The sequence below is a fragment of the Chrysemys picta genome, chromosome 19, assembly GCF_011386835.1.
Source record: "Chrysemys picta bellii isolate R12L10 chromosome 19, ASM1138683v2, whole genome shotgun sequence".
Classification (NCBI taxonomy): Eukaryota; Metazoa; Chordata; order Testudines; family Emydidae; genus Chrysemys; species Chrysemys picta.
The window spans coordinates 11,004,976-11,029,241 of record NC_088809.1 but is presented as its reverse complement, the minus strand read 5'-3'; the positions used below and the strand labels follow the sequence as shown (position 1 = coordinate 11,029,241).

The 24,266-nt window shown below is 42.7% G+C and overlaps 1 protein-coding gene across 8 annotated transcripts in view; it reads right to left on the bottom strand.

Moving 5' to 3' along the window:
- WSCD1 (WSC domain containing 1) overlaps positions 1–24,266 on the bottom strand; it is a 63,986-nt gene that overhangs the window by 18,464 nt on the left and 21,256 nt on the right. For all 8 annotated transcript variants that reach the window (XR_010593966.1, XR_010593967.1, XR_010593968.1 and 5 more), the window contains 3 exons: positions 18,136–18,250; positions 15,170–15,354; positions 3,836–3,957 (listed from right to left, as the gene is read on the bottom strand). Coding sequence is in view for 5 of the 8 variants with exons in the window: in XM_065573519.1 (XP_065429591.1) it covers positions 3,836–3,957; positions 15,170–15,354; positions 18,136–18,250 (422 nt within the window). In the remaining 3 variants the exon portion in view is untranslated. The remainder of the gene's footprint in view (positions 1–3,835; positions 3,958–15,169; positions 15,355–18,135; positions 18,251–24,266) is intronic.

The following is a 24,266-nucleotide window of genomic DNA, read 5'->3' as shown; positions in this document are numbered from 1 at the left end:
ATGAGGCCCGTGAACGAGTGGAAAAAACTGTCAAGCCAATCAATTACCACATTTCAGGAAATGCTCCCCCAACAACATTAAATGTTAGCTGCCTTGCTCAGCCAGAAAACATGGCTTGGTCGCCAATTTCGGCACAGAGAGTGCATTTTTCACTAAAGTTTCTTGCACATTTGCCAGCCCCAAAGAGAACCCAAGTTAATACGCGTTCCTTCCCCATTCCTTCAATGCCATTGACTTTAATATGTTGGCAATTTTTAAATCAAAGGAAGATCTCCCCTTCAACTGCCTGAACTGTTTTGTTTCATCAAGTATATTAAACTGTCAAATCTCTGTACATTTTCAAAATGATTGGAGAATTTCAGATAATAATGTTACTTTATTTACAACATTAAGGTTTCAGCAATATGATGTGATTCTGAAAATGCAGAGCAATTTTCAATCCTGGAGGGAATTTCTAAGAGCTTATTTCCATAAAAATTAATATATAAAATCTTCCTTTTTGGCTTCAACGTGTGTTGGGGAAGGGAAAAAACAGGGAGCTGGCTTCATCAGTGAACAATTTTCAGCAAATGTACTGCACTCGTTGAGAGCCCCACAACCGTTCTGGGAAACGCACGAGTGCAAAGGGCTGCAACTCTTTATCTTCAGCCCCCTGATTATTCAGATTTTGTGCATAGCTTATGCAGAAAATGGAATGATTGCCAAATAATGTATTCAGCCATGACTTCCTTTTACTGTTTAATCAACAACTACAATCCATCCCCATTCTGTCAATCTCACCTTCCGTAGTGACACAGCCCCTGATCCAGCAAAGGATTTAAGCACGTGCCTAAACTTAAGCACGTGAACAGTCCCACTGAAGTTCAAAGGGCCCAATTCTCTACTGCTTTATTCCAGTTCTCTGGCAGTGTAGATCCACTGCAGTCAGTGGACCCACCCACAGGCTTAAAGTTAAGCATGTGCTTAAGTGCTCTGCTGGATCCAGCCTTACTGTACCCATAATCCTACTGAAACAAATGGGACTTCTTGGGGCTCATGGGGTGAAATCCTGGCTCCATTGATATCACTGGGAGTTTTGCCATTGAATTCAGTGGAGCCAGGAGAAAGTTACTACCTGACATGCCCCAAAATGGCAGAATCTAGCAGCTTATATTAAGCTCCTACTTGTGTAAACATTTGCAGGATCAGGGCCTGCAAGCCCTTACTGCTCATATGAGTAGCTTACTTGCACCAGAGTCCCATTAATATCAACACCCATGCCCTTAAACATTCGTTTTCTAGTTAACAGAGCTCTAATTATTTTTGTTTGCCTTCCTTACAGCATTTTCTTCACCACTTACATAAATGCATCCTAACCCTAGCCTCTAAAACTCTTTTTTATTATAAACCCATTCAATTAATGAATTACCAAGAGATCAAGAGCATATATAATTAGTTCAACTCTGATCACGGCTAAACCTTTGATGCAGCTTTCCTTGAGACAGGGGAACACAGTTGCGACTACCCAAAAAGCACAGAGAAGCACCAACATGTGCAAAGAAAGGCAGTGCCCGTCATCGAAAAAAGTGAATCCCTCAAGTGCTACTGCTGATCTGAGGTTTGTTTGAAAATAAGCCTGTTCATTTTGCAACCAAGTCAAACATCATTTAGCAAATTTCTATCAACTGGCCTGTTCTAAGAGTAAAAAGGAAAATACCTTTAAATTAGCTGTCCCTCTGAAATAAAATCTCTGCTTATTTTACCTTGCAAGGTCTTTGGGCAGGGAACAATTCTTATACACTATACAAACATATAGCACAATGGGGCCGTGACCCTGAATGGGTTCTCTAGGAGCTACTGGAATATAAATAAAGCGAATGGAGCTACGATGATTTACACAGATGAAAATCTGACCCATTTCCTATTATCTTACTGAGTTAAGACAAGTTCCAATTCCCAATGAAGTCAACAGAAAGCCTCCCATATTCTTCAGTGAGAGCTGGATCTGATCCCTAAGGGCCTTATCTTAACCAAGTACTCATGAATTAGATTTTCTGAAAACCAAGCCCCTTTAAGGTGTCCCAAAAACAGAAGCGCCCAAAATCACCAGTCATTTATGAAAATGTAGGCATTAGTGTTTGAGTGAATGTTTATGATAACCTTTCTTCTCCAGGGTTTTCCATACAATCATCTCAGAAATTGACAAGCAATAATTACACCTCACAAGTGGATTAGTTAAACCCCATTAAACCCATGTGGACATTTTTATTCCCAATTAAAGTGGTCTTAATTCGGTTTAGTTTAATTCACTTCTAAACTGAATAAAGGCCACTTTAATTCTGAATAAGAGTGTCCGCACAGAGATTTAATGTGGTTTAACTAATTCATTTAAAATTCACACTTTTAGGTAGTTCAGATTGATTTCCCTGCATGTCCCTGTGTACAAAAGGGCAAAGTTGGGAATAGAACCCAGGAGTCCTTCAATTCAGTGCTTTGCTCTACCCCTTATTCCCACACACTCCCTATATTGGTATTACATATGCGCGCACACGTACTATGGTAATTAATTAACACAGAACAACACTTCAGTGGCATTTTCTCAAAACACATTGAACTGAGGAGGTGGCATAAAGGATATGTTGACTGGGAAAAGACTTCCCACTCCCCATCAAGGGATAAAAGCTGCTAAAATTACTCTACCTAGTGATTATGAAGATTTTGTTTTTCATGCCTTAATAGTTTTAATCACTTTGTGTTACTAGAAGACAAATTAATTGAATGTTTGGTTTACTCCATGTCATCTGGCTTTAGGCTAAATCTGACCACAAAACGATTCTTCCTTTGCACAAAGATACAACCCAACTTGGGCGGGGGGGATGGACTGCCTCTGAATAGAAAGTGCCTGGGCCAAATGCCCCACTCCATTACACCAGTTCATCTTTACTCAAGTCAACGGAGTGAGTTATGCAGATGTAAACCCAGCTGATTGAGAATGTATGCCAAGGCCAAGACCGTAACAGGGTTCAAAAAAGAACTAGATAAATTAATGGCGGATAGGTCCATCAATGGCTATTAGCCAGGATGGGCAGGAATGGTGTCCCTAGCCTCTGTTTGCCAGAAGCTGGGAATGGGCGACAGGGGATGGATCACTTGATGATTATCTGTTGTGTTCATTCCCTCTGGGGCACCTGGCACTGGCCACTGTTGGAAGACAGGATACTGGGCTAGATGGACCTTTGGTCTGACCCAATAGGGCCACTCTTACATTCTTATGACCCCTATGTCAGTCTACAGGCCAATAAATAAGTAGCAGAACTTTATTAGCCACTGTGTGGTCATTTGCACCAGTGCAAAGTGGGTGTAAGATGTTACTAAGTCAGAACTCTCCACTCAGGGTTTATCTAAACACACAAGTGGAATCACTTTAACGATGCCATTATAGGGGCAGTACAACCCCCTTAGGGTATGTCTACATTGCAATCAGATGTGTGATTGTATAGGCAAGGTGCTGAATTTGAATCTCTAAGGGAAGAATTTGCCTTATTTAGCATCAATTTCAGGTTTGTACTTGTTAGTCAATATGGCATGTCACTTTATTTTCTGCTGGCCCACTGGATAGTCACTTAGGATTGGTTTCCCTGTACATCATCTTTAATGGCAGAATTCTGATTTCTCCCCCACATAAGCAATAATAATTAGACCGGATATGCCACGGTGAGGTTCTTTTGAAGAAATCTGTCCTTTGGAAACTAATTTTTGAATCCACAGCTCCAAAGACACTAAGCATCTCTATTTACTTCATAAATTAACACTCACACAGAGAGAGAGAGAAAAGTGAAATGAGAACTGTTCTTACTTTCTTGGAGCAAAATTCAGAGCACATCTCCACCGTCAAATTGGACTGTATCAAAGAGGCTGGAAAGGTGACTGTTAAATTTTCTGGAGCTCTAAAACATCCTCGATAGATAACATTCCTCCCTGCGGGGATATGAAATAGGTTTCTCTTGAGAAAACAGCATCCGTAGTAGCCTGTCACTATCACAAAAGACAATATTCATTTTGAATCTTTAAAACAATTCTCCATATATATGTATTTTCAGAGTACTTTAGAAATAAGAGAAATAGAGAGAGACACGAGGAAAATGCATTGCAAGTCCTGCTATACTGAAAGGAACACACCCCTTTAGCCCTGTAGTAACTATTGAAAGAAGGGCTGCAGAGAAGAATTTAAATTAAATTCCGCTGGTGGAGGGCATTGCTATTGTTTGCAAGCCCCAGTTTTCTTTTGAAGATATTTTCCCCCTGAAAGGCTTAAAAGCCCTGATAAAAATCTAAAAAGCTTCCCATGATCTGCACCAGAAAAGAAACGGAATTTAAATGAATTCAGAAGTCCCTTTAGGGACCCACCTTTCTGCACATCTGTTCAGTTATGAAGATGTCCCCCCCGCCCCCCATTCACTTGCATTCTTTTCAGATCAGACGAGCTCACTGCAGCCTTCAAAATCTAAACTCAGCTTTTACAAGTCATTCAGGGAGCATGCAAGCTCTTTGCTGAAATCCTGAGGGCCAGATTCTGATCTCCATTGCACCAGTGTAAATGCTCAGTAACTAAAGAGGTCAGCAAAGTTACTCCAGATTTACAGATGAGTAACTGAGATCTGAGTCTTGCTAGTACTTACAGTGTATTCTGTCCCACTTACCATACAAGGATAAATGTCCCTTTGCAAAGTTGTCCTGGAAATATACTAGCCTAGTCATGCAATTGGCTTTCCTACTCTTTGAGAAGGTGAATGATGATACAGAAAGTAATGATATTTTACTAACCCAGTCGCATAACAACAGTATCTACTTTTTACATCACGTTTAACCCTAGATCTCAAAGCACTTTACAAAGGAAGCAAATATTATTCTTCCCATTTTACTGATGGGAAAACTGAGGCACAGGGAAATGAAACAACTTGCCCAAGCTCAAGTGAGAGACCTGGGAATAGCACGCAGGTCTGCTGAGTCCTAGTCCAGTGATCTATCAACTAGACAATAGTATGTCTACCAAAAAAACAAAAACCCATGGTAAATGGGCAAATATAGTTAATATTGGACTGAACTAATAGGAGATGTAGTTTGGGGCCTTGATGAGATTACATGCATATGACTGTCTGGCAACATGGCCTAGATTTAAATTTCAGTTACGCAGTGTGAATTCAGAGTAAATCCACAGATTTCCATGGAGTTGCTCCTCAGTGACAAAGGAGTATATGCAAATAGAATCTGGACCCTAATATTTTACCTTTCTCAGTGGGAGGAAGAAATCAGAGATGCAATCACTGAGATGTGATTTTTAAGGTGATGTGTTTGTTTCTCAGTGGGGATCTGCAGAGACCAGAGTGCCGGTATCATCTCACTCTCACAAAATCTTTTGTTCATAAAATCATAGATTTTTAAGGCCAGAAGGGATCATTCAACCATCTAATCTGACCTCCTGTATTGCACAGGCCAAAGAATTTCACCCAATTACCCTGTATTGAGCCCAATAACTTGTCTGACAAAAGCATCTCTTCCATAAGCATTCAGTCTTGATTTGAATCTATCACTTCAGGGGATAATCACTTTAACTGTTTAAAATGTGTTCCTTATTTCCAATGTGAATTTGTCTGGCTTTAACTTCCAGCCTTTTGTTCTTGATATGTCTTTCTCTATTAGATTAAACAGCCCCTTAGTACCCAGTATTATCTCACCAGGAGTTTATTTCTCCATGGTAGCTTTACACCATAATCAAGTCACCTCTTGATCTTCTTTTTGATAAGCTAAACTGTTGTGTTGGCATCTCAACAGCTTGATGATCTGTATATAGTGATCACCATTTAAAAGAATCGTGTACCACTCAGCCATCTCCCTATTTTAAATACGAGAAAATATTATGCTAGCCCAGATACCACTCTACAGTATCTGGTGCCAAATGCTGACCTTGCAATGGTAACCACTCCGTTTGCAGAACTGAATGATTATTTTTTTAATGCTGAGACTTTCAAAGTGACCTACAGGATTTGGATGCCTAACTACTGTTAGAAATTAATGGGAAAATGGCATGTTCAGATGGTACTGGCCAGCTATGAAATTCCCAGGCAAAAAGTATCTTTTTGTTTCTTTGTTTTTATTTCAGGAGGGAACAAAATATGTTCAGTGTGCCCCCAAAAAAGTGGATTCCAAGATACAGTCAACAGGAATAAGAAAACAAGGAGTAAAACAGTCAGGAGCAGGATACACACTAGCATGATAAGATTACAGGAGGCAAAGGGTCTGATCCATTCTATTCTTCATAGGTTTTCAGAACACTGTAGAGCACTAAGTTACATGAGCAAGATCTGTCGGGTGGTTCATTCTCTCTCTCATCCTCGCCCCAGGAGAACTGCATGTGCAGTGGAGCTTTAGGGTTTATTTTTAAATGTCCACACTTCTGTGTTTATACGCGAGAAGTTGGGTTGAAGAAATACACTCTGCACTTGGGGTGGAAGGTGCAGAGATTTGTGATGGTCCTCCATTTCTGTGGGAGTTCATTCCACAGCCTTGAGTCAGCCCCTGAGACAGTCTGGCTCCTGCACAGAGGAGTGCACCCTTATGGTAGATTTTGATCTCACATACACTTGTGCAGGGTCTAATATTATAGAGCTGCAGGTTCAGCATTTATGTGTGTGAGTGTCTTTAATTCCCCACCAGCAACATGTGTTCTCTTTGCTGCATTTAAAGACAAATCAAGTCCATATCCCTTGCTAGATCTCTCTATACATACACATGCATCTTCCCCCATCCAGGCCAGGTCTTCACTTCAATTTCATAAGTACCCCATTTGTCCCAAGACAAAAGTGAATATTTTCCAAGCAATTCATAATGAACTGGGCCATGTAACCCTGCTGCATAGCTTTGACAATTTACAGTTGTGCTATCTGAGAGGGGTTGGGACTAATGTTTCCTAGAAGTAATTTATTTTATTCCAGTAAGGAAGCTGCATCTGTGTGCCATGGCTTTTGATGTGCTGTGCTTGGTTAGATAGGGTCAGAGGATGATAATCTTATCATGTGATCTGAACACACCATCACTGTCACATTGCCCGCTTTCAGTCCTGTATAGCATTGCACTGCTGAGAATCATACGTAGATAAATGTGGGGTGGAAGGGGGGGGAGGGTAGGAGGGAGATGGCAAAGATATAGGGAGAACATCAGAGAAAGAAAGACCGAGATAAGAGAATGACAGAGGTAAAGACAGGAACTGCTGGAATTCCATACTGATTTCCCTCCCCCACCCAAAAGAAAAGAAAGTCCAATTCAAAGTACTAGCTCAAGATGAACTATTGTTCCATCTACTGCAGCAGTATAATTATTTACAAGGTGTATTAGAAAGGCATGCAGAGGCCTCATTGTGCTAAGCACTGTACAAATGAGATGACATGGTGGTTGCCCCCAGAGCTTTCAATCAGCTGTCCCCCTATGACAACATGCCAATGTGCATCACACCAGCTGATTATAAAGAACAGCCATCCTATGTGCCTGTATGTTATAAGGCTAGAACTGGGCAAAGCTATTAAGGCTTACTAGTTTAGATAAGGACAAAACTTATCTGATTTGTACCACACATTTTGATGTCTCTTCTCACTCTTCCCTTTTCCTTCTTCCTATCCTACTCTTCCTTTCCACCATTTGAAACAACCAGAAGCTCCCCCGCCCCCATCCCATCGGTCTCTTCCATTCCCCCCCACCAATCCTCTCCTTTATCTCCAGTAGATCCCTTTGATATTCTAGCTCTTTTTGCGTGGCCCCAAACAGAACCCCTAACCAAGAACACTTCCCCAGTCCTGCACTAACTTCCATCCCCCAACAGGTCCCCGACCTTTGGTGACACCATAGCTGGAAGGAGTGGCAGTGAAGGGGAATGAGGTTGTCAAAATTGCATTCTCTCACTTGCCCTTTCTCTCCGCTCTGTTCAAATCTGTTTGGGGCCAGATCTTCAGCTGGTGAAGAACAACCAAGATCTGCTGAGCTCTGGTTCCAAGTGTTTCCTTGAATCAGAGGTGTAATACATTATGGTCCTGATCCTTAGCTGGTCTATATCAGTGATGATTCACGCTGGCTGAGGTATCAATTCCTTCCATTCAAGTACCCCCGTCTGGGGAAGGGTGACTCCGGTTGATAATTGCCTCGCAAATGCTGGAAGGGGAGATTGGGCTGTTCTGTGAATTTGAGCTCTGCTTCAAATCCCAAAATAGAGGTTACTTGTGCTTACGGCCTGACTTTTGCTCAATTACACAGTACAGTTCCCTATAAATAGTAGGTTTCAGAGTCGCAGCCGTGTTAGTCTGTATCCGCAAAAAGAACAGGCGTACTTGTGGCACCTTAGAGACTAACAAATTTATTTGAGCATAAGCTTTCGTGGGCTAAGCTTTCGTGGGCTACAGCCCACTTCATCGGATGCATACAATGGAACTTATATGTTCCATTCTATGCAGCCGATGAAGTGGGCTGTAGCCCACGAAAGCTTATGCTCAAATAAATTCGTTAGGTGCCACAAGTACTCCTGTTCTTCCTATAAATAGTAGTGCTGTCAGACCTTACCATGGTATATGTAGGCTAAAACCTGCCGGCATTAATAGAGAAGGCCTGAATTAGGACATTTGATCATTTTTGGTGGAAAGACTTTGGCCTCGATTCTGGATTGTGGTACGACGACCTTCCACTACATCATTGATGGATTATAGGTCTAACGCCAACAAAGCCAACCATAGGAGGATCACCTCAGGGCAAGGGATCTTCTGGTGGCATAGTGTTTGTGATGGGGCTCCTGCTCTGCCTTTGCCCTCCCTATCCTTTGTTTCCAATCATTTAACCAGTTACTGATCCATGAGAGGACCTTCTCTCTTCTCACAACAGCTTACTTTGTATAAGAGCCTTTGGTGAGAGACTTGTCAAAGGCTTTTTTCAAGTCCAAATACACTATATCACCTGGACTGCCCTTGCCCACGTGTTTGACACCCTCAAATTATTCCAACAGATTGTTGAGGTATGATTTCCCTTTACAACAGCTGTGCTGACTCTTCCCCAACAAAGCATGTTAATCTAGGTAGCTGATAATTCTGTTCTTTGCTATAGTTTGAACCAATTTGCCTGGTACTGAAGTTAGGCTTACCGGCCTGTAATTGCCAGGATCGCCTCTGGAGCCTTTTTTAAAAACCGGTGTCATGTGTTCTTATGTTCTTACTAGCAAGAACAGCAAGGGAGAAGAACTTTATCTGGAGATATGCATCAAAAGAATACATCTCAAAGGTACACAGTACAATAATAAGAAGGGGAAAGAACCCTTTTGTTATCCATTACTGAGGGAACAGAAAGGTCAGTGCTCACTGCATTGCATGAATGGTGGGTACCCAGTCCTGTGGGGTAGTGACATTGAAAGGTTGCTGTAGGAAGAAACTTATCTGAGTCAAGGATTGTAGCCTGTTGAGTTAAGTTTTAGTCATGGGGAAGTCTGACTGTACTTTTGTTTTATTTGTAACCATTTTCTGTTTCTATTATCACTTAAATCTGTTACTAAACATATTCTTATTTTATGATAAATTCATCTCAGTGTTGTTACATTCAAGTGAGATGTGCCTCCTTAGCTGAGCCAGCAAGCTGGTGTGTATATTCTGTCTCTTTGGAGGCAGTGGACTTGATCATTTCAGTGAGTAACCAGTGACGGGCTGGATGCTGCAGGGAGATGCTTCTGGAGCGTTGGGGAGCTGAAGTACACCAAGGGTTAACCTGCAAGTCAAAGTTAGGACTGGTGGAGTCCTAAGGAGTTTGCTTGGCCGGCTAACTGACTGGGCTGGTAGGGAGCTGCCACACAGTCTAGCACCAGCTCCCTTTTATGCTGAGGCAGAGGGGTAACAGGGTGACTCACATTTCTGGACATCCCAAGAAAGTATCTCAGCAACCCCCACTCTGAGCTGTGTGGTCCTCTGCCATAGTTCTTTGTTCCTCTAACCAGTGATACCCTTAAAGATGACCTGTAACTTTAACCGAGGATATAGCACCAGCTACATTGCAGAAAGGCCTTGTCCTATCTGTGGGGCCACTCGAGAAATGTGCAAGCAAAATAACAAGCTGCGGGAGAAAGAGCTCTCCCTAGGAGCAGACTGTTACAAACAGCACAGCACCAAAAAAAAGCATACGTTTCCCTGCTGCCCATGATGCTCTTGAAAGACTCATTGCTTCCCACATTAATATTTGATTGATGAAACAAAAGTTTTATGAACATACAGAGAATCCTATCAAATCTGATCTGGGCCAGAGCTCCAGCAGCCTACACCTACATTCTCAAGGGACCGGAGAGCAGCAGTACACAGCCAACAGATAATAATTTAAGCATATTGCATTGTTCGGTCTTAGTCTTCCTGATTTGCAAGGGAGAAATCTATAAATAGATGGCCAAATTCTGCCCCTATGTAAATGATGGGCTCTGTTGTGTTTAACTGTAGCTACACGCTGGTAACAGGGCCAAGGTACATTCCTCCAGCCGGGGCTATTGTTTACCAGGGAGGGAGAGGAATTATTCCAGCTTAGTACTAATGTGGACACGAGAACGAATGGATATAAACTGGCAGTGGGGAAGTTTAGGCTTGAAATTAGACGAAGGTTTCTGACCGTCAGAGGGGTGAAATATTGGAACGGCCTTCCGAGGGAAATGGTGGGGGCGAGGGACCTGTCTGGTTTTAAGATTAAATTAGATCAGTATATGGAGGGAATGGTTTAATGGTAAAACATATTAGCTGAGGAATACCGAGCAATAGCAGGTAAATAGTATAATGGCTAACAAGGGTCAGGCTGGAGACTCTTGCCTACATGCTCGGGGTCTTACTGATCGCCATATTTGGGGTCAGGAAGGAATTTTCCTCCAGGGTAGATTGGCTGAGGCCCTGGAGGTTTTTCGCCTTCCTCCGCAGCATGGGGCAGGGATCGCTAGCAGGAGGGTTCTCTGCCAATTGAAGTCACCAAGACACAGGATTTGGGGACTTCATCAGCAGAGTCAAGGGAATGGTAGGGACGGTTTTGTGGCCTGCAGCATGCAGGGGGTCAGACCAGATGATCATAATGGTCCCTTCTGACCTTAAAGTCTATGAGTCTATGAGTTTACCACTGGTTCCGTGTGTGTGTTATGCATCCCCCACTGTGCCCAATCTACAGAAGATGTGAGTCAGCTCAAGGTATAGAGCTTTAAAGCTGTAGAGACTGCTGATTTTTGCTCTGGAGGGTCCTGACTCAGTTAAGATGGCAGTTGTTGCACTACCTGTTCCTAGGAGGCCTTGCAAAGGAGCACAAGGGATGGGTGGAAGCCCCTTCAAGCCTCCCCCCCTGCACCCCCAGCCTTATATGTACTCTGTGTTTATATAAGACCCGTGCAAAAGGCATTCACACTCCCCTATTGTTCCGAAGGCCTTCCCCCAAACAAAATGAGTGGGAAGAAGAGTGGTGATCCCAAACCACAGAGAGCCTCACTTGTTTGTGCTCATTCTTTTGACTGATTGATGAATTCTGAGACCCAGCTTAACTTAGAGTCATAGAGTTTAAGGCCAGAAGGGACCACTAGATCATGATCTCCCGCATATTGCAGGCCACCAGCACCACCTCGCACACTAATCCCAGCAACCAAAATGAGACCAGAACATTACAGCCAGCAGAAGACTAAACTATTAGGTACCGCAGGCAGAGAATAGGAGGGACTGAGCTGCATCAGTATTTGACAGGAAAATGATTAAGTGAGATACACCCGGAAAATCCTGGCAGGTAACCCCCACCCCTACTGCAGAGGAAGGCAAACTTCCCCCAAGATTGCTGCCAATATGACCTGGGGGGAAATTCCTTCGTGACCCCCTCCCCCGCCAGATTCCTTGCACACCTTGAGTAATACCTTACTCTTTGAACAGACCCACTGAAGTCAGCAAGACTACTGGGCAAGTAAGATACTAATCAAGGTAAATAAGGATAGCAGAATAGAGCCCTGGAAGCTCTGTAGAATGAAGGGATCTATTGAAGTGGAGATCAGTTAGACCCTGAGCATGTGAGCAAGAACCAGCCAGTCAAGCATCCGAGAGAGACTGTTCAGTGCCGCTTCAGAGCCCTGGCCCATGCCTTCCAGCATCCCAGCTTAGGCTCTACGTTCTGTTCTCTGAGCACCCAGAGCATCATGCTAATGCCTCCATTTGCACCAAACACCCTCACCAAGACAGGTGCCAGGATCACTTCATGGATTGCAGCTACACTGCAGGACAGGGACTCCTAAATGGCACAGAGAGGCCAGGACGTGGTTCTAACTTCACAGATAGGAATTCCTCCAGCATAAGGGGCATATGATATTGCTCATACTATATAATATTCATCTAAGTGCAGAGGGCAAGCAGACGGCCTATGTATCCCTTAAATCACACTAGCCTTATTCTGAGGCCTTAAGGGATGCATAGACCTCTGCAAATAAGTGAATTTCACTGGCACTGACTACTTATAAATGCTGATAAATATCCCACTGAAGTGATCCCCAGCTGGCCATCAGAAAGAAAAGTCAACATTGAAAAGAAGTGGATTCTAGTAATGTATTTTTTTTACTGAAAGAAGGAACAGACCAACTTTCCTGCTGCCTTTGTCAACGGTGGATGGATCAGTCTCGCAATTAATCAGTAACTAGTTTATTATTTTCCTTAGAGTTTTAAGCAACTAAGTTTAGGTACCTTAGTTTGACAGTGTTGGTGCAAATATTTCTCTTGATAATGATTAACTTCCACCCAGTGGACAAATTCACATTTGCATAATTCTTTTTCATTCGGAATCAGAACGAAATGTCGGAAATGTGAAATTTTCAGTGGTATGAACCAAAATGGAATTCTTTTGAAAACTTCCAGGCTGGCAAACTGGCGCCCTGGGAGCCAGCTGTGCTGCTTGGAGCCGGGCAACCTAGAGAGTCTTGGGGTACGTCTACACTGCGCACTTAGCCCAGGCTCTGACTCAGCTTTGACCCCAAATCCTCCTTCCGTCCACACACAAATCTGTCTGACTTGGGTCAGCAAGCACTGAAGACCCAGGTCCTAGGATCCTGCTAGGGAGGAGGATCAGAGCCCAAGCCCCAGTCATTTTGCAGTGTGGACGCAGCTCAAGCGGCACACCTGAGTCATGGGCACATAAACATGGCTGTAAGACCCAGGTCCAGTAATTTTAAACCCAAGTTTACACTATGGTGTGGATGCTCAAGCACACGTCCACAAGCTCAGGTCTCACAGACCCCGGCTTAGTGTGCAGTGGAGACCTACCTTTGGAGCTCAGGGAGCCCATCAGCTGGGCTTCTAGGGAGTCAGGTGGCCCACGGAGGCTAGGAATCCAGAAAATCCATCGGGTTGGCTGCTAGGGAGCCTGAGAACCTCGGCATTGCAGCTGTCCACCACCTCGTGGGCTGATTTGCAGGCTGGTGAGAAACTAAGGAGGCTGGCCTGCCTGCCTGGTTCCCATGGAAAGTTTAGATACAATAGACACATTCCTGTGTTTTGATTCTCTCAAACCAGCATTATCTGATGAGAAAACTGTTCCACTGGAAAAATTTGGACCTGCTCTACCACTGACCCTTTGGGCCAGGTTAGAGGCAAAATAGTGGGCAAGCAGGCAGAAGCAGCAATAGCATGCACTGTATCTGCTTTGTGGATTATATTCCATAGATCACTTCATTCTACATAGCTTCCAAGACTATATTCTGCTATCCTTATTTACCTTCATTAGTATCTTACTTGGCCAGTAGTCTTGCTGATTTCAATGGGACCATTCAAAGAGAAAAATCTTTGTCAAGGTGAGCAAAGGCATCACAATCTGGCTCTTACACACACACACACACACACACACACACACACCCTTCAGAATTAAACAGTGATGCAAATCCTGGGAAACTTGCCAATGTGCCTGTCAGCCTGACATTAGCAATTTAGGTCTGTGTACCTGTGATCTATAATTAATGTGTAGCAGTGTGCATTATTGTACAAATCTTGACTCTTCTTTCACCATATATGCTGATGCAACCTAAGGTCTTTGTTGTTTTGTTCTCAGCAAATAGCAACGTGAAGAAATCAGAAGGTTTGTAAAAGTAAAGACTGCTCAGCTGCTTAGACATTTATGTGGTTTGTGTTGCTCTGAAGGTTTATCTATTTTATAGTCCTAATTGAATGGCACACAAGAATCGGCAAAGCTCAAAATTAGGCAAAACTCCCCACAAACTCCAGCTATTAGGAGAATAGGTGTCCTGTAGGAACTAGCAAATCTTTGTGTCAGATCATTACCAGTTCTCATCTAGAAGAGACAGAGGCATATTCCTCTACCACTGAAAACAGAAACATATTGATTTTGTTTAAGAGAAAGTTTGGGGCGAGAATGGTACTGTACATGCATTCTCTTAAGCGAATGGCAGAAGAAATAGAATCATAGAATCATAGATTATTAGGGTTGGAAGGGACTTCAGGAGATCATCTAGTCCAACCCCCTGCTCAAAGCAGGATTAATCCCCAACTAAATCCCCAGATGGCCCCCTCAAGGATTGAACTCACAACCCTGGGTTTAGCAGGCCAACGCTCAATAGGTTTCCTAAATTTCTAATACACTTGCATTTTGCCCTGTGATAATGAATGCAAGACAGATTTTTTTTGCAGATGAACTCTCGTTGAGGTGACAGTCGTAATGCTCTATATTTTACTGGTTCCCATGGTTACTCAAACTCTTTATGTAGCAACTCTGATGCAACTGAGTCAGATGTTTCACACTCCTCCTAAATAACCAGTTGAACGACCATCCGAGCTGAGCTGGATACTTGCCCCAGCCGTAAGTGGACATCATGGCCCAGCTTCTCAAAGTCTTAGGCACCTCACTCTTACTGAAATCAATGGGAATTAGTTGCCTAAGTAACGTTGGAGATATGGGCTCATGCCCTTCCACGCATCTTTCAAATGTCAGCTGTCACTTTCCATGTTTAAAACCCCAGTGAAGGATTCTCTGGAGCAGGATGGGAGGGTGGAATAGTATTTTTTTCCCCCACTGATGTCTGATGCTCCCTGTTTGTGGGATGAACCTTACTCAGGAATGCTGAATGCCCTGTCCCTGTTGGGAGAAAATACTCATCAAATAGCTTTACATTACTTACGTCGTTTGGCCCCTGCCCGCAGCTCCTCCACCCTGTAGACAGACAGCCTGTTCACCCCACCACAGATGGAACCTTTCTCTCCTTTACATTCATTGTTGCACTCTTCTTGCTTTGCAGTAGTTACTGGGAGCTTGTTCCCACAGTAACATTCTGCACCATACTCTAAGCCAGCGTAGGTATAAGCCCTGTGGGAAGAAAACAATACTTTGAATACAGCTAGACCCTTTCATTCCAAAGTTTCTCTGTACAGTTGGCAAACTTGGGAAACTTCTATACACAAACTATACACCATGCCCCCCACCACCACAAGAAATGCAGCCAACTCTGGGGAGCAAGGCAGCAACTATTAAAAACGTGAATAACAACACGGCACATCAGTGGTAGGCAAGAAGTGCAGAATAACATGTCTAGTTGAAAGCAAACAGGGAATTTTGTTAGGTGGAATATAAAGATCCCCATGGCAGTTTGCCGAGTGCACTCAGTTTTAATACCCCGGCTTTTGAAAGAAGTGCTAAGGAAATACACCTCTACCCCGATACAACGCAACCCAATATAACACGAATTCGGATATAACGCGGTAAAGCAGAGCTCTGGGGGGGCGGGGCTGCGCACTCCGGCGGATCAAAGCAAGTTCGATATAACGCGGTTTCACCTATAACGCGGTAAGATTTTTTGGCTCCCGAGGACAGCGTTATATCGGGGTAGAGGTGTATTAATAGTGATATTTTTCCAGGACTTCATTTTCATGTCTTATCCAAATGACACCCCAACCGCACAGTGCCCTGAAGACTATGCTGGGTATTGGTTCAGTAGTGTCTCCTATGGAATCACAGCACCATTTCTTGAAACATGAGTGTTTGTTGGAGGTTTCTCATCCAAGCACTGCTCAGGCCTGAGCCTGTTTAGAATGTCAGATGTGACGACATCGCAGCTCAAGGGGAGATGGGTCCTGGTCCAAGCAAAATATTTCAGCTCCTTTTGTAAAGTATTTGACCACTTAGAGCAGCACAGAAGAAAAGTCCATTTCTGAAGCTATCTTGACTGGCCTTTAAAAGGAGCCACTTTTGATCCAGTTAAGAAACTTTCAAATGGTCAAAATAAAGAACTGGCTATTACTTCAATTTTAGATTAAAGGCTTCCTTTTCTCTTTCAAGGTATAAAAGTGTGCTTCAGTGAACAGTTGCTATATAAAATAAGAAACTACAAAAATACGTATGAAAGGGCAATCCGCTTTGATTATGGAGGTGTCTGTTAAAAAATTTAACACATGGCTTGGTGTATGGAAGTTAACATTTGCATGGATGTAGTTTAACTGGCAGTACAAAATGATGACATATAAGTAGAAAGCCTTTGTCTCTTAAAGTGAAGTCTCTCTCTTTCTCTCTCTCTGAGTTTCTTGCCCACACCAAGACAGACAGAGACACACACACAGCTGTTAGAACACTGGGTGAGATCTGGAGCTATGCTGATTAACATCACCTGGGGGTCTGGCTCATTATTCTTAAATATATTTCAAACAAGAATCAATAAACTGCTTGTAAAGAGATTCCCACTTAGGTTTCTTTTTGGTGGGGTAAGAGTTAATGGCTAATTCCCTATTGCTGTTCAAGCAGAGCTGTATTATTATTTTCAGTATTATTTATTGTATCTGCCTCTTCAGCTCCCCTCCAGTCTTAATGTAACCTAAAGTCATTTAATACTTGTAATCACAATCATTGTTACTAACAATTAATACTGAATACACTTTGAAGAAGGATGGTTTTGTGATTGAGGCACTGGACTGGGTCTCAGGGATCTGGGTTCAGTTCCCAACACTTCTACACATTATCTCTAGGACTTCAGGCAAGTCATTTAATCTCCCTGTGCCTCAATTCTCCAGTTGTAAAATGGGGATAATAATCATTCCTTTCCGTGTGTCCTGAGTCCAATATAAGCATCTGCTCTGGAGTATAATTCCCCTGTGCACCAAGTTAAATCCTGAGCAAGATCAACCCTTCCAATATCTAAGCTGTCCTGAATCATAAAGTGTCTCACCATTTTTCATAAGGGGGCTCTGCTAGGCCCTGCTAACCTGAAGCACCACTGCTAGAGGAATTAGCATATCCCAAGAGCGAGTCTCTCATGGTTACACAGTGACTTTAGGCATTGCCCTGAACAATGGGTAGCACATAAGGGTACTACTGGGATGATAACAACAAGGAGTCTGGTGGCACCTTAAAGACTAACAGATTTATTTGGGCATAAGCTTTCGTGGGTAAAAACCTCACTTCTTCAGTTGCATCTGAAGAAGTGAGGTTTTTACCCACGAAAGCTTATGCCCAAATAAATCTGTTAGTCTTTAAGGTGCCACCAGACTCCTTGTTGTTTTTGTAGATACAGACTAACACGGCTACCCCCTGATACTGGGATGATGTAGCTTAGGAAGCAGCGTGCCTGAGACGCACGTCTGAGTCTCCATTCTTCTTCTGCTTCCTCTTGCCCTTAGGAGCAGAGAGACTGGTGGAGAAGTGCAGGCCTATATCTGCCATCAATTCTTACCACTGATTCACATGCTGGCTCAGCTAATCTGGCCAGTGAGCCTGTGGGCAGAGCCAACATTCTGACCGGTTCTTACCCCTTTTATTCCCCATGTGCAAGTGTGTAGGTCACGTGACAGTTTAGACCACAAGTTGGGCCAGCGAACATTTCCTGCACTCTCTGTTCATTTCCATGTATCCAAGCCGTAATTCTGGGGAAGGACACTGACCCCAAAATGGCTTTGCTTCTGTGGTTAGGCAGGGTGAAAGAGTCCTCTTCTTGCAGTGTTGCCAAGCAACCTTATGTTTGGAGGCATGAGGTAAACACCATTTTCAAAACGGTTTGTCTTCTCTTTAATATATGCACGTTCTTCCCCATTGTGAATTCAGTTCTAAATTCCCTTTGTTATCGGAGAACAGTGAAAAGTGCAGTGAAAAATCTCTCTTTACCTCTCAGCACAAGCTTCTTGACAATGAGAAACTGTCATTTTTCTTAAGTCATAAAACACAGCTCCCTTCAATGTCTTCTCCCTGGAATCATTACTGAAGCATCCAACGTAAGTGCCTAAAGTACATGAAATAGCACAACAGTTAGAGATAATCTTACATCCTGGAACATTCAACTGCAAATTCAAGGTCCTTAGTTTTACATGGCACTTTTCTATTTGCTCAGGTCGTAGCAATATGTTTGGTAGCCTGGGCTGATACATAGACTAGTGTGTTGACATTCAACTCTTCTAAGACATCTTTTTGTTATTAGGGGGTGAAGTTAAGATTGAGGGTGAGGGGGCAAAGTAAGGATGGGGCCCACTACAGTAAGGCAAGGGGATAGCTGTGAATGCTGGTGGGAGTTATAGCTGGTAGAGTATGTGGGGAGTGGACAGAGGAGGGAAATGTAGGGGGAAAGGAAACTTATCCACATAGGTTATTTTAAAATATAAGATCCTGATGTTTTTCCTAGACCCTTGCACACTCATTTACTCGCTTCTGTAGTTCCCTCTGTCCATCACCCATGGCAACAGAGCCCTCCGTCCACCTATGGTGCCCCCACCCTGATCCACCATTCTATGTCATCTTGTCTTGAGTCCTCACCACACCTCCACATCTTCTGTTCCCTGCCCTGTCTAAGTTCCCAGTACCCTACATCCTCTTCCATGCAGCCTATCCTGCATCCCTCTTGGGGCCAGACCAGGGCCAAGTTAAGCCCCCAGCGCGAGTTATGGCACCATCTAACTTGCACCTGGCTGTAACAGCCCTCACCAGCCAGAAGCCACTGTAGCAGTCACCAAGTGCAACAGCGCTTCAGCCATGCCCTTCTTTCTATAGCTAGCTCACCTATTTAGGGCAATAGTGTTGGCCATACTGGTCCTTATGCCACCCTGGGATCTCTTTTAGCCAGCTAAGCTAGCTCTGTAGTGGCTTTGGGCCAGCAGACCCGCTCAGAGCAGCTGCAGCAATTGGTCAAGATATGGCACATGATAAGCCAACAAAATGAGTTAGGAAAAATGTTCAGAGTGAAGGGAAAGTATATTTTTACAAATACCAACAGAGGGTCCTGTGGCACCTTTAAGACTAACAGATACTTTACAAATACCGTGACTTGGAAAAACCTTTTTGGATTGTTCAAAAACTTCCCTGAAAAGCTCTACCCTGGAATGAAATGAGGTGTGAGACGTTTCAGGAAGCTGGGTTTCTTTTTGAAATAGGTAGGGCTGTATTGAAAACGGAGTCCGCAATGGAGCGGTAACTTTAGCCTTACTTATGGAGCTGTCTGTCTGTCTATCCTATTGAACCTCACCTCCTCTCCCATCGCTATTATTGAGACCTTTGAAATACACCTGGCTTTACTTAGCATTTGAAAGCAAAATATTTCAGCCTGCCTCCTATATTAAGCATCTTGTCTTTTTGATGTCAGTAACAGACTACATGAAAAACTTGTGTAGCCTGTGATATACTGAAAAGAATTCCCCACCAGAAGAAATATGGGGATGCTTTATAATGTACAGTGGAGTCATTCAGGTATATGGAGTCATTCGGGTATAAAGGATGAGAGGAAATTTGATTCTGGAATTTGATTCCTATTAAAATAGGAATATTAGAGGATGCAAGTATCATGTGATCTCTAGACAGGAAGGGAAAATAAGATTAGAATTGCTAAAAAACCGTACTGAAGAGTAATAAATAAAACTACAAGGGGGAAAAAAGCTGCTCCACATTCTAATGGAGAATTCAGAGGTAAGAAAATAAATCCAACATTTCAATGGCACAAACACCACAGTAGTTTCAAAGAACTGCACATTGGTAATTTGCAAACGTGCAATTAGAAAATTCGCAAGCTGTGAATATACACCCACAAAAAGCTGTTAATGAGATGTGAGTTATGCACCTGGAATAAGAATTTTTTATATTTCAGTGGGGCCTTTTGACTTCAGGGGCTTGATTCCACCCAATTGCCGCTGAAAATGTAACATGGGTTCTTGTCAAACTCAGAAATAGCATAAGAGAATCTAAGTTAATGTAAATTATATCTGATTCTAGCCCCCATGAGTAATTTCCATCACTGTAGACTCCTATAATTCTCTCATCTACTTATCAATATCTGCCTTAATCCTCACCTTATCACTCAGACCACATGACCTTAGAATGCAATGGTGCTTCAGTGATGATGTCTCTCAAATAGTGAATAACATGTAATGGGATGATAATTTCTGATGAAGCCATATGATCTCTTTAAAAGCATCCTAGAAATATGCATTATTATTAGCTGGAAATATCTTCTACTGCACAGCAACACTCCATGTATTATTATTTGTATTAGAAGTAATACTTGGGAGCCACATTGTGCGAGGTGCTGTACAAATACCTGGAAGAGACATTCTCTGCCCTGAAGAGCTTAGAATCCTAATAGACAAGAAAGGTAAGGATGGTGGAGGGAAACAGAGGTGAAGTAACTTGCCCACAGTCACGCAGCAAGTCAGTCGGCAAAGCTGTAAATTATAGCTGCGTGAATAACTTTTTTCAGTTACCTGGCAATTCCACAAAAATGCAAAAATGGGAGTGGGAGGGGGACATTGCTGAGTTGACCCAGATCTGATTTTTTTCAAAATTTCTGTCAAATTGGGGAGGAAAAAAGTTTTGAGTCAAATAATGTTTTGTTTTGATTTTGAGCTCTTCAAAAAGCTTTTTAAAAAATAAAACAAATTTGGAAATAGTCATTTTGAATTAAAAAAACCACACCTCACATTTTGTTTTGAAAATGTCAGAACAAAATGTTTGGATTTTATAGAGGGAATTATTGGGAGTGGAGTTTTGACACAAACAATTATACATATTCTATATGAATCTATATATTTTTTTGCCAAAAACAAAAAAAGGTTGGTCGAAAATGTTGCTGACACCTTTTGGGACTAGAACCACATCTAGCATCCTACACACACAACATGTCACTGTCTTCCCCCTTTAAATCAAAATTTTTTCCAGCCCTACCAAAGTTGGAGACTGTATCCTTTGAGACTGTATCCTGTAAGAGCATCTCGGATGCTGTGATGATCTTAGTAGGAAAGCAGACCTTTTGCTGGTTCTCTGCACCAGGGTAAAATTTCCCCCTCAGATTTTTTTTTTTTAAATGATCCAGGTGTATTGTATTGACAGTAATTTCACCCCAACGTGTTTTTACAATCTAAATGGCCAAACTGTTGCTCAAGAAACTCAGACTGGGATTTTTAAAGGTGCTTAAGTGAGTTTGACCCATATCTCAGTAGGTACTCCGGCCCAGATATGCGTGTTAGGCCTATCCTTTGGAGGATCTCATCCTGAGTGCCTTATTTCCTTAGGGTAAAATTTTCAAAGGGTTTAAAGGCCAGATTTTCAAAGGTATTTAGATGCCGAAAGATGCAGCTAGGTGCCTAGTGTGCAGGAACACCGCCAGCTTTTCTGCCGCCCTAGGCGGCGGAAGGTCCCGCCCCAAAATGCCGCCCCCCACAGAGGCAGCGGAAGGTCCTGCTGCCGAAATACCGCCGCGGTCGCTGCCCCCCAAATTGTAATGGGTTGCGCCGGCCCTGCTAGTGTGACTTTCAAAAGCACTTAAGTAGGTTATGTGCCTAACTCCCATTGATTTATAACCGATAACTCCCATAGCCTAGTCTTCCTTTGAAAATCCTTCTATAACCTGAAAATCAGACTCTTTCAGGACCAAAATAGCTTTGAAAATCTGGCCCTAAATCACTTTTGAAAATGGGATTTAGGTGCTTTTGAAAATGTTACCCTTACGATCCTTTGTAAATCTTGGCCTTGTTGAACTATGAGCTCTTCAAATTATTACAATAAAATACATTAATGTTGAAAATATCCATAAACTTAGTTAATGCCGATGCCAGTACCAGCCATTAATCTAGTGCCTTGCTGATGTTATAATTGCTAATGGAAAAGGAGCCAAGAGATTATTTATTGCTGCATCTCACTGGATTATGCACATTTGAATATGCATCATTTGAATATTCAAATGAACATGAAGTGACAATGTTAATAACAGCATTGTTAACAAGCCTTTGGAAATTACTATCAATTAAACTTTCCATGTATAGAGTGTGCTATTTCCCCCCTCTCCTAGTAAACTTACTCACTCTTTATTTTATTATGGATCCCTTCCAAGATGTAGTGAAATACTTAGTGATTATAATGCCTGCTGAAGTTTCAACTTCACACAGTGATTTCCTTTCAATAAAATGTCACATCGCCTTAAAGTGGCTGTTTTATTTGTATACACCTCCATTCTCGGCTTCATACTGATAGCATGTGGGCTTGTTCATATATTTAGCTGATGTGTCCACCCCACAACTGCTCAAGCATAGCATTTGAATAGCTAGTAAGTCAAATCCTTGGTGAGCATAGGTGGCAAACCCTAGATACTTATGTATGTTCTGTACTTCTATGGCCCCCGTTCCCGTAGTATTTGAGCACCTCACAATCTTTAATGTATTTATCCTCACAGCACCCCTCTGTTTTCCCAATCTGTAAAATGGGGATCTGACGCACTATATAGCTTCCTGAAGGTCACACAGGAAGTCTATGGTGGAGCAGGGAAATAAACCCATATCTCCCAACTACCAAGCTAGCACCCTACACTCTAGGCCGCCCTTTCTTAGGTCTCCAGTCAGTCTCACCCTCTCTTCACATGCACCAGGGCTAATCAACAACAACTAAATTGAAGTCAAGAGAGCTAGAACAGCGTACAGCTGTCATGAGTGAGAGGAGAATCAGAGCTATCATGATAGTTTCTTCTACTGTCCAGACTTGAAGTCATGGGGCATGTGGGCATTTATCAAAGCCAGCAAACCAGGTTTATTTCAGAGGGCACCTTGAAACCCATCAGAACTATATGGGGTGTAAAAATGTGCAGCATGAAAGTACAAATCCTAGAGAATCTGGATGAAGTGAATATAATGTGAACCTGTTTCATGAAGGTCTCTTCCCCTCCCCTCAAATATCGTCACATGATACAACAAACCTGTCAAGCCCGTGTACTGGATGCGCCCTTGCCTTGCTAAATCACCAGTCATCTATTGGGTGAGCAAAAGCAGGGTGTGTACTGTCTTTACGATCAAAAAAGAGATCCTTTGAACTTGTTAAATTCTAACCTCCCAGGTGACTCGGTTGGTTCTTACAAACAATCATCCTTTGGACAGAAGTACATTAAAGTATGTGGGAACCAATGTTAGGGAAGAATTATTAGTTGATAAAAAAATTGATTCAATCCTAAGTGTTTTGGTACATTCTCAGGTCAGTTTGAGTCAACCACAAGATATGTAAGGAATAGGTTGTGCTTTGTGTTTCTTGCTAGTCTAGGAGTTTCTGTTAGTCTGAAGCCCACAGTCTACAGACACAGTGCAGTCTGCTGAATCTCACTTAGGGCTGCTCTACACTACCACAGTAAATCGATCTAACTTACGCAACTTCAGTTACCTGAATAACGTAACTGAAGTTGACGTAGTTAGATCCTCTTACTGTGATGGCTACACTGCACTGTGTTGATGGGAGAGCGTCTTCCATCAACTTCCCCTATGCTTCTTGGGGAGGTGGAGTACACAAATCAATGGGAGAGTGCTCTTCCATCAATTTAGCGTGTCTTCACCAGACCTGCTAAATTGACACTTGGTGCATTGGTAGCAGCAGTGCCAATCTACTGGTAAGTGTAGACATGCCCTTAGACTCCATGGTATTTAAATTGCATAAACCCTTATGATCTTTGCCACCCAAACCAGTTAATTGTGAAGTTTTACTCCATAAAGCCCTGAGCGCTGTTAGAATCTGATTCTCTGTGAACCTGAGAATTCCACCTGCAATACTTGGATCCATCTATTGTGCAGCATTAATCCTAACTTCTTGTCTCAGTTTCCAAAAATGTCCACGTTGGGTGCAGCCAGTTGGCATCTTTTTGTGGGGAATTTCAGACGATATTATTTCTTTTGATTATATGTTCTTCATATTGTTGATGATGTTGGTAATGTGGCGTCTAGTTATTCGGAGTCCCTTTCCTCTAGGTCTTTATTGGCCAGGGAACATGCCAGAAGACCCCAGCCTTT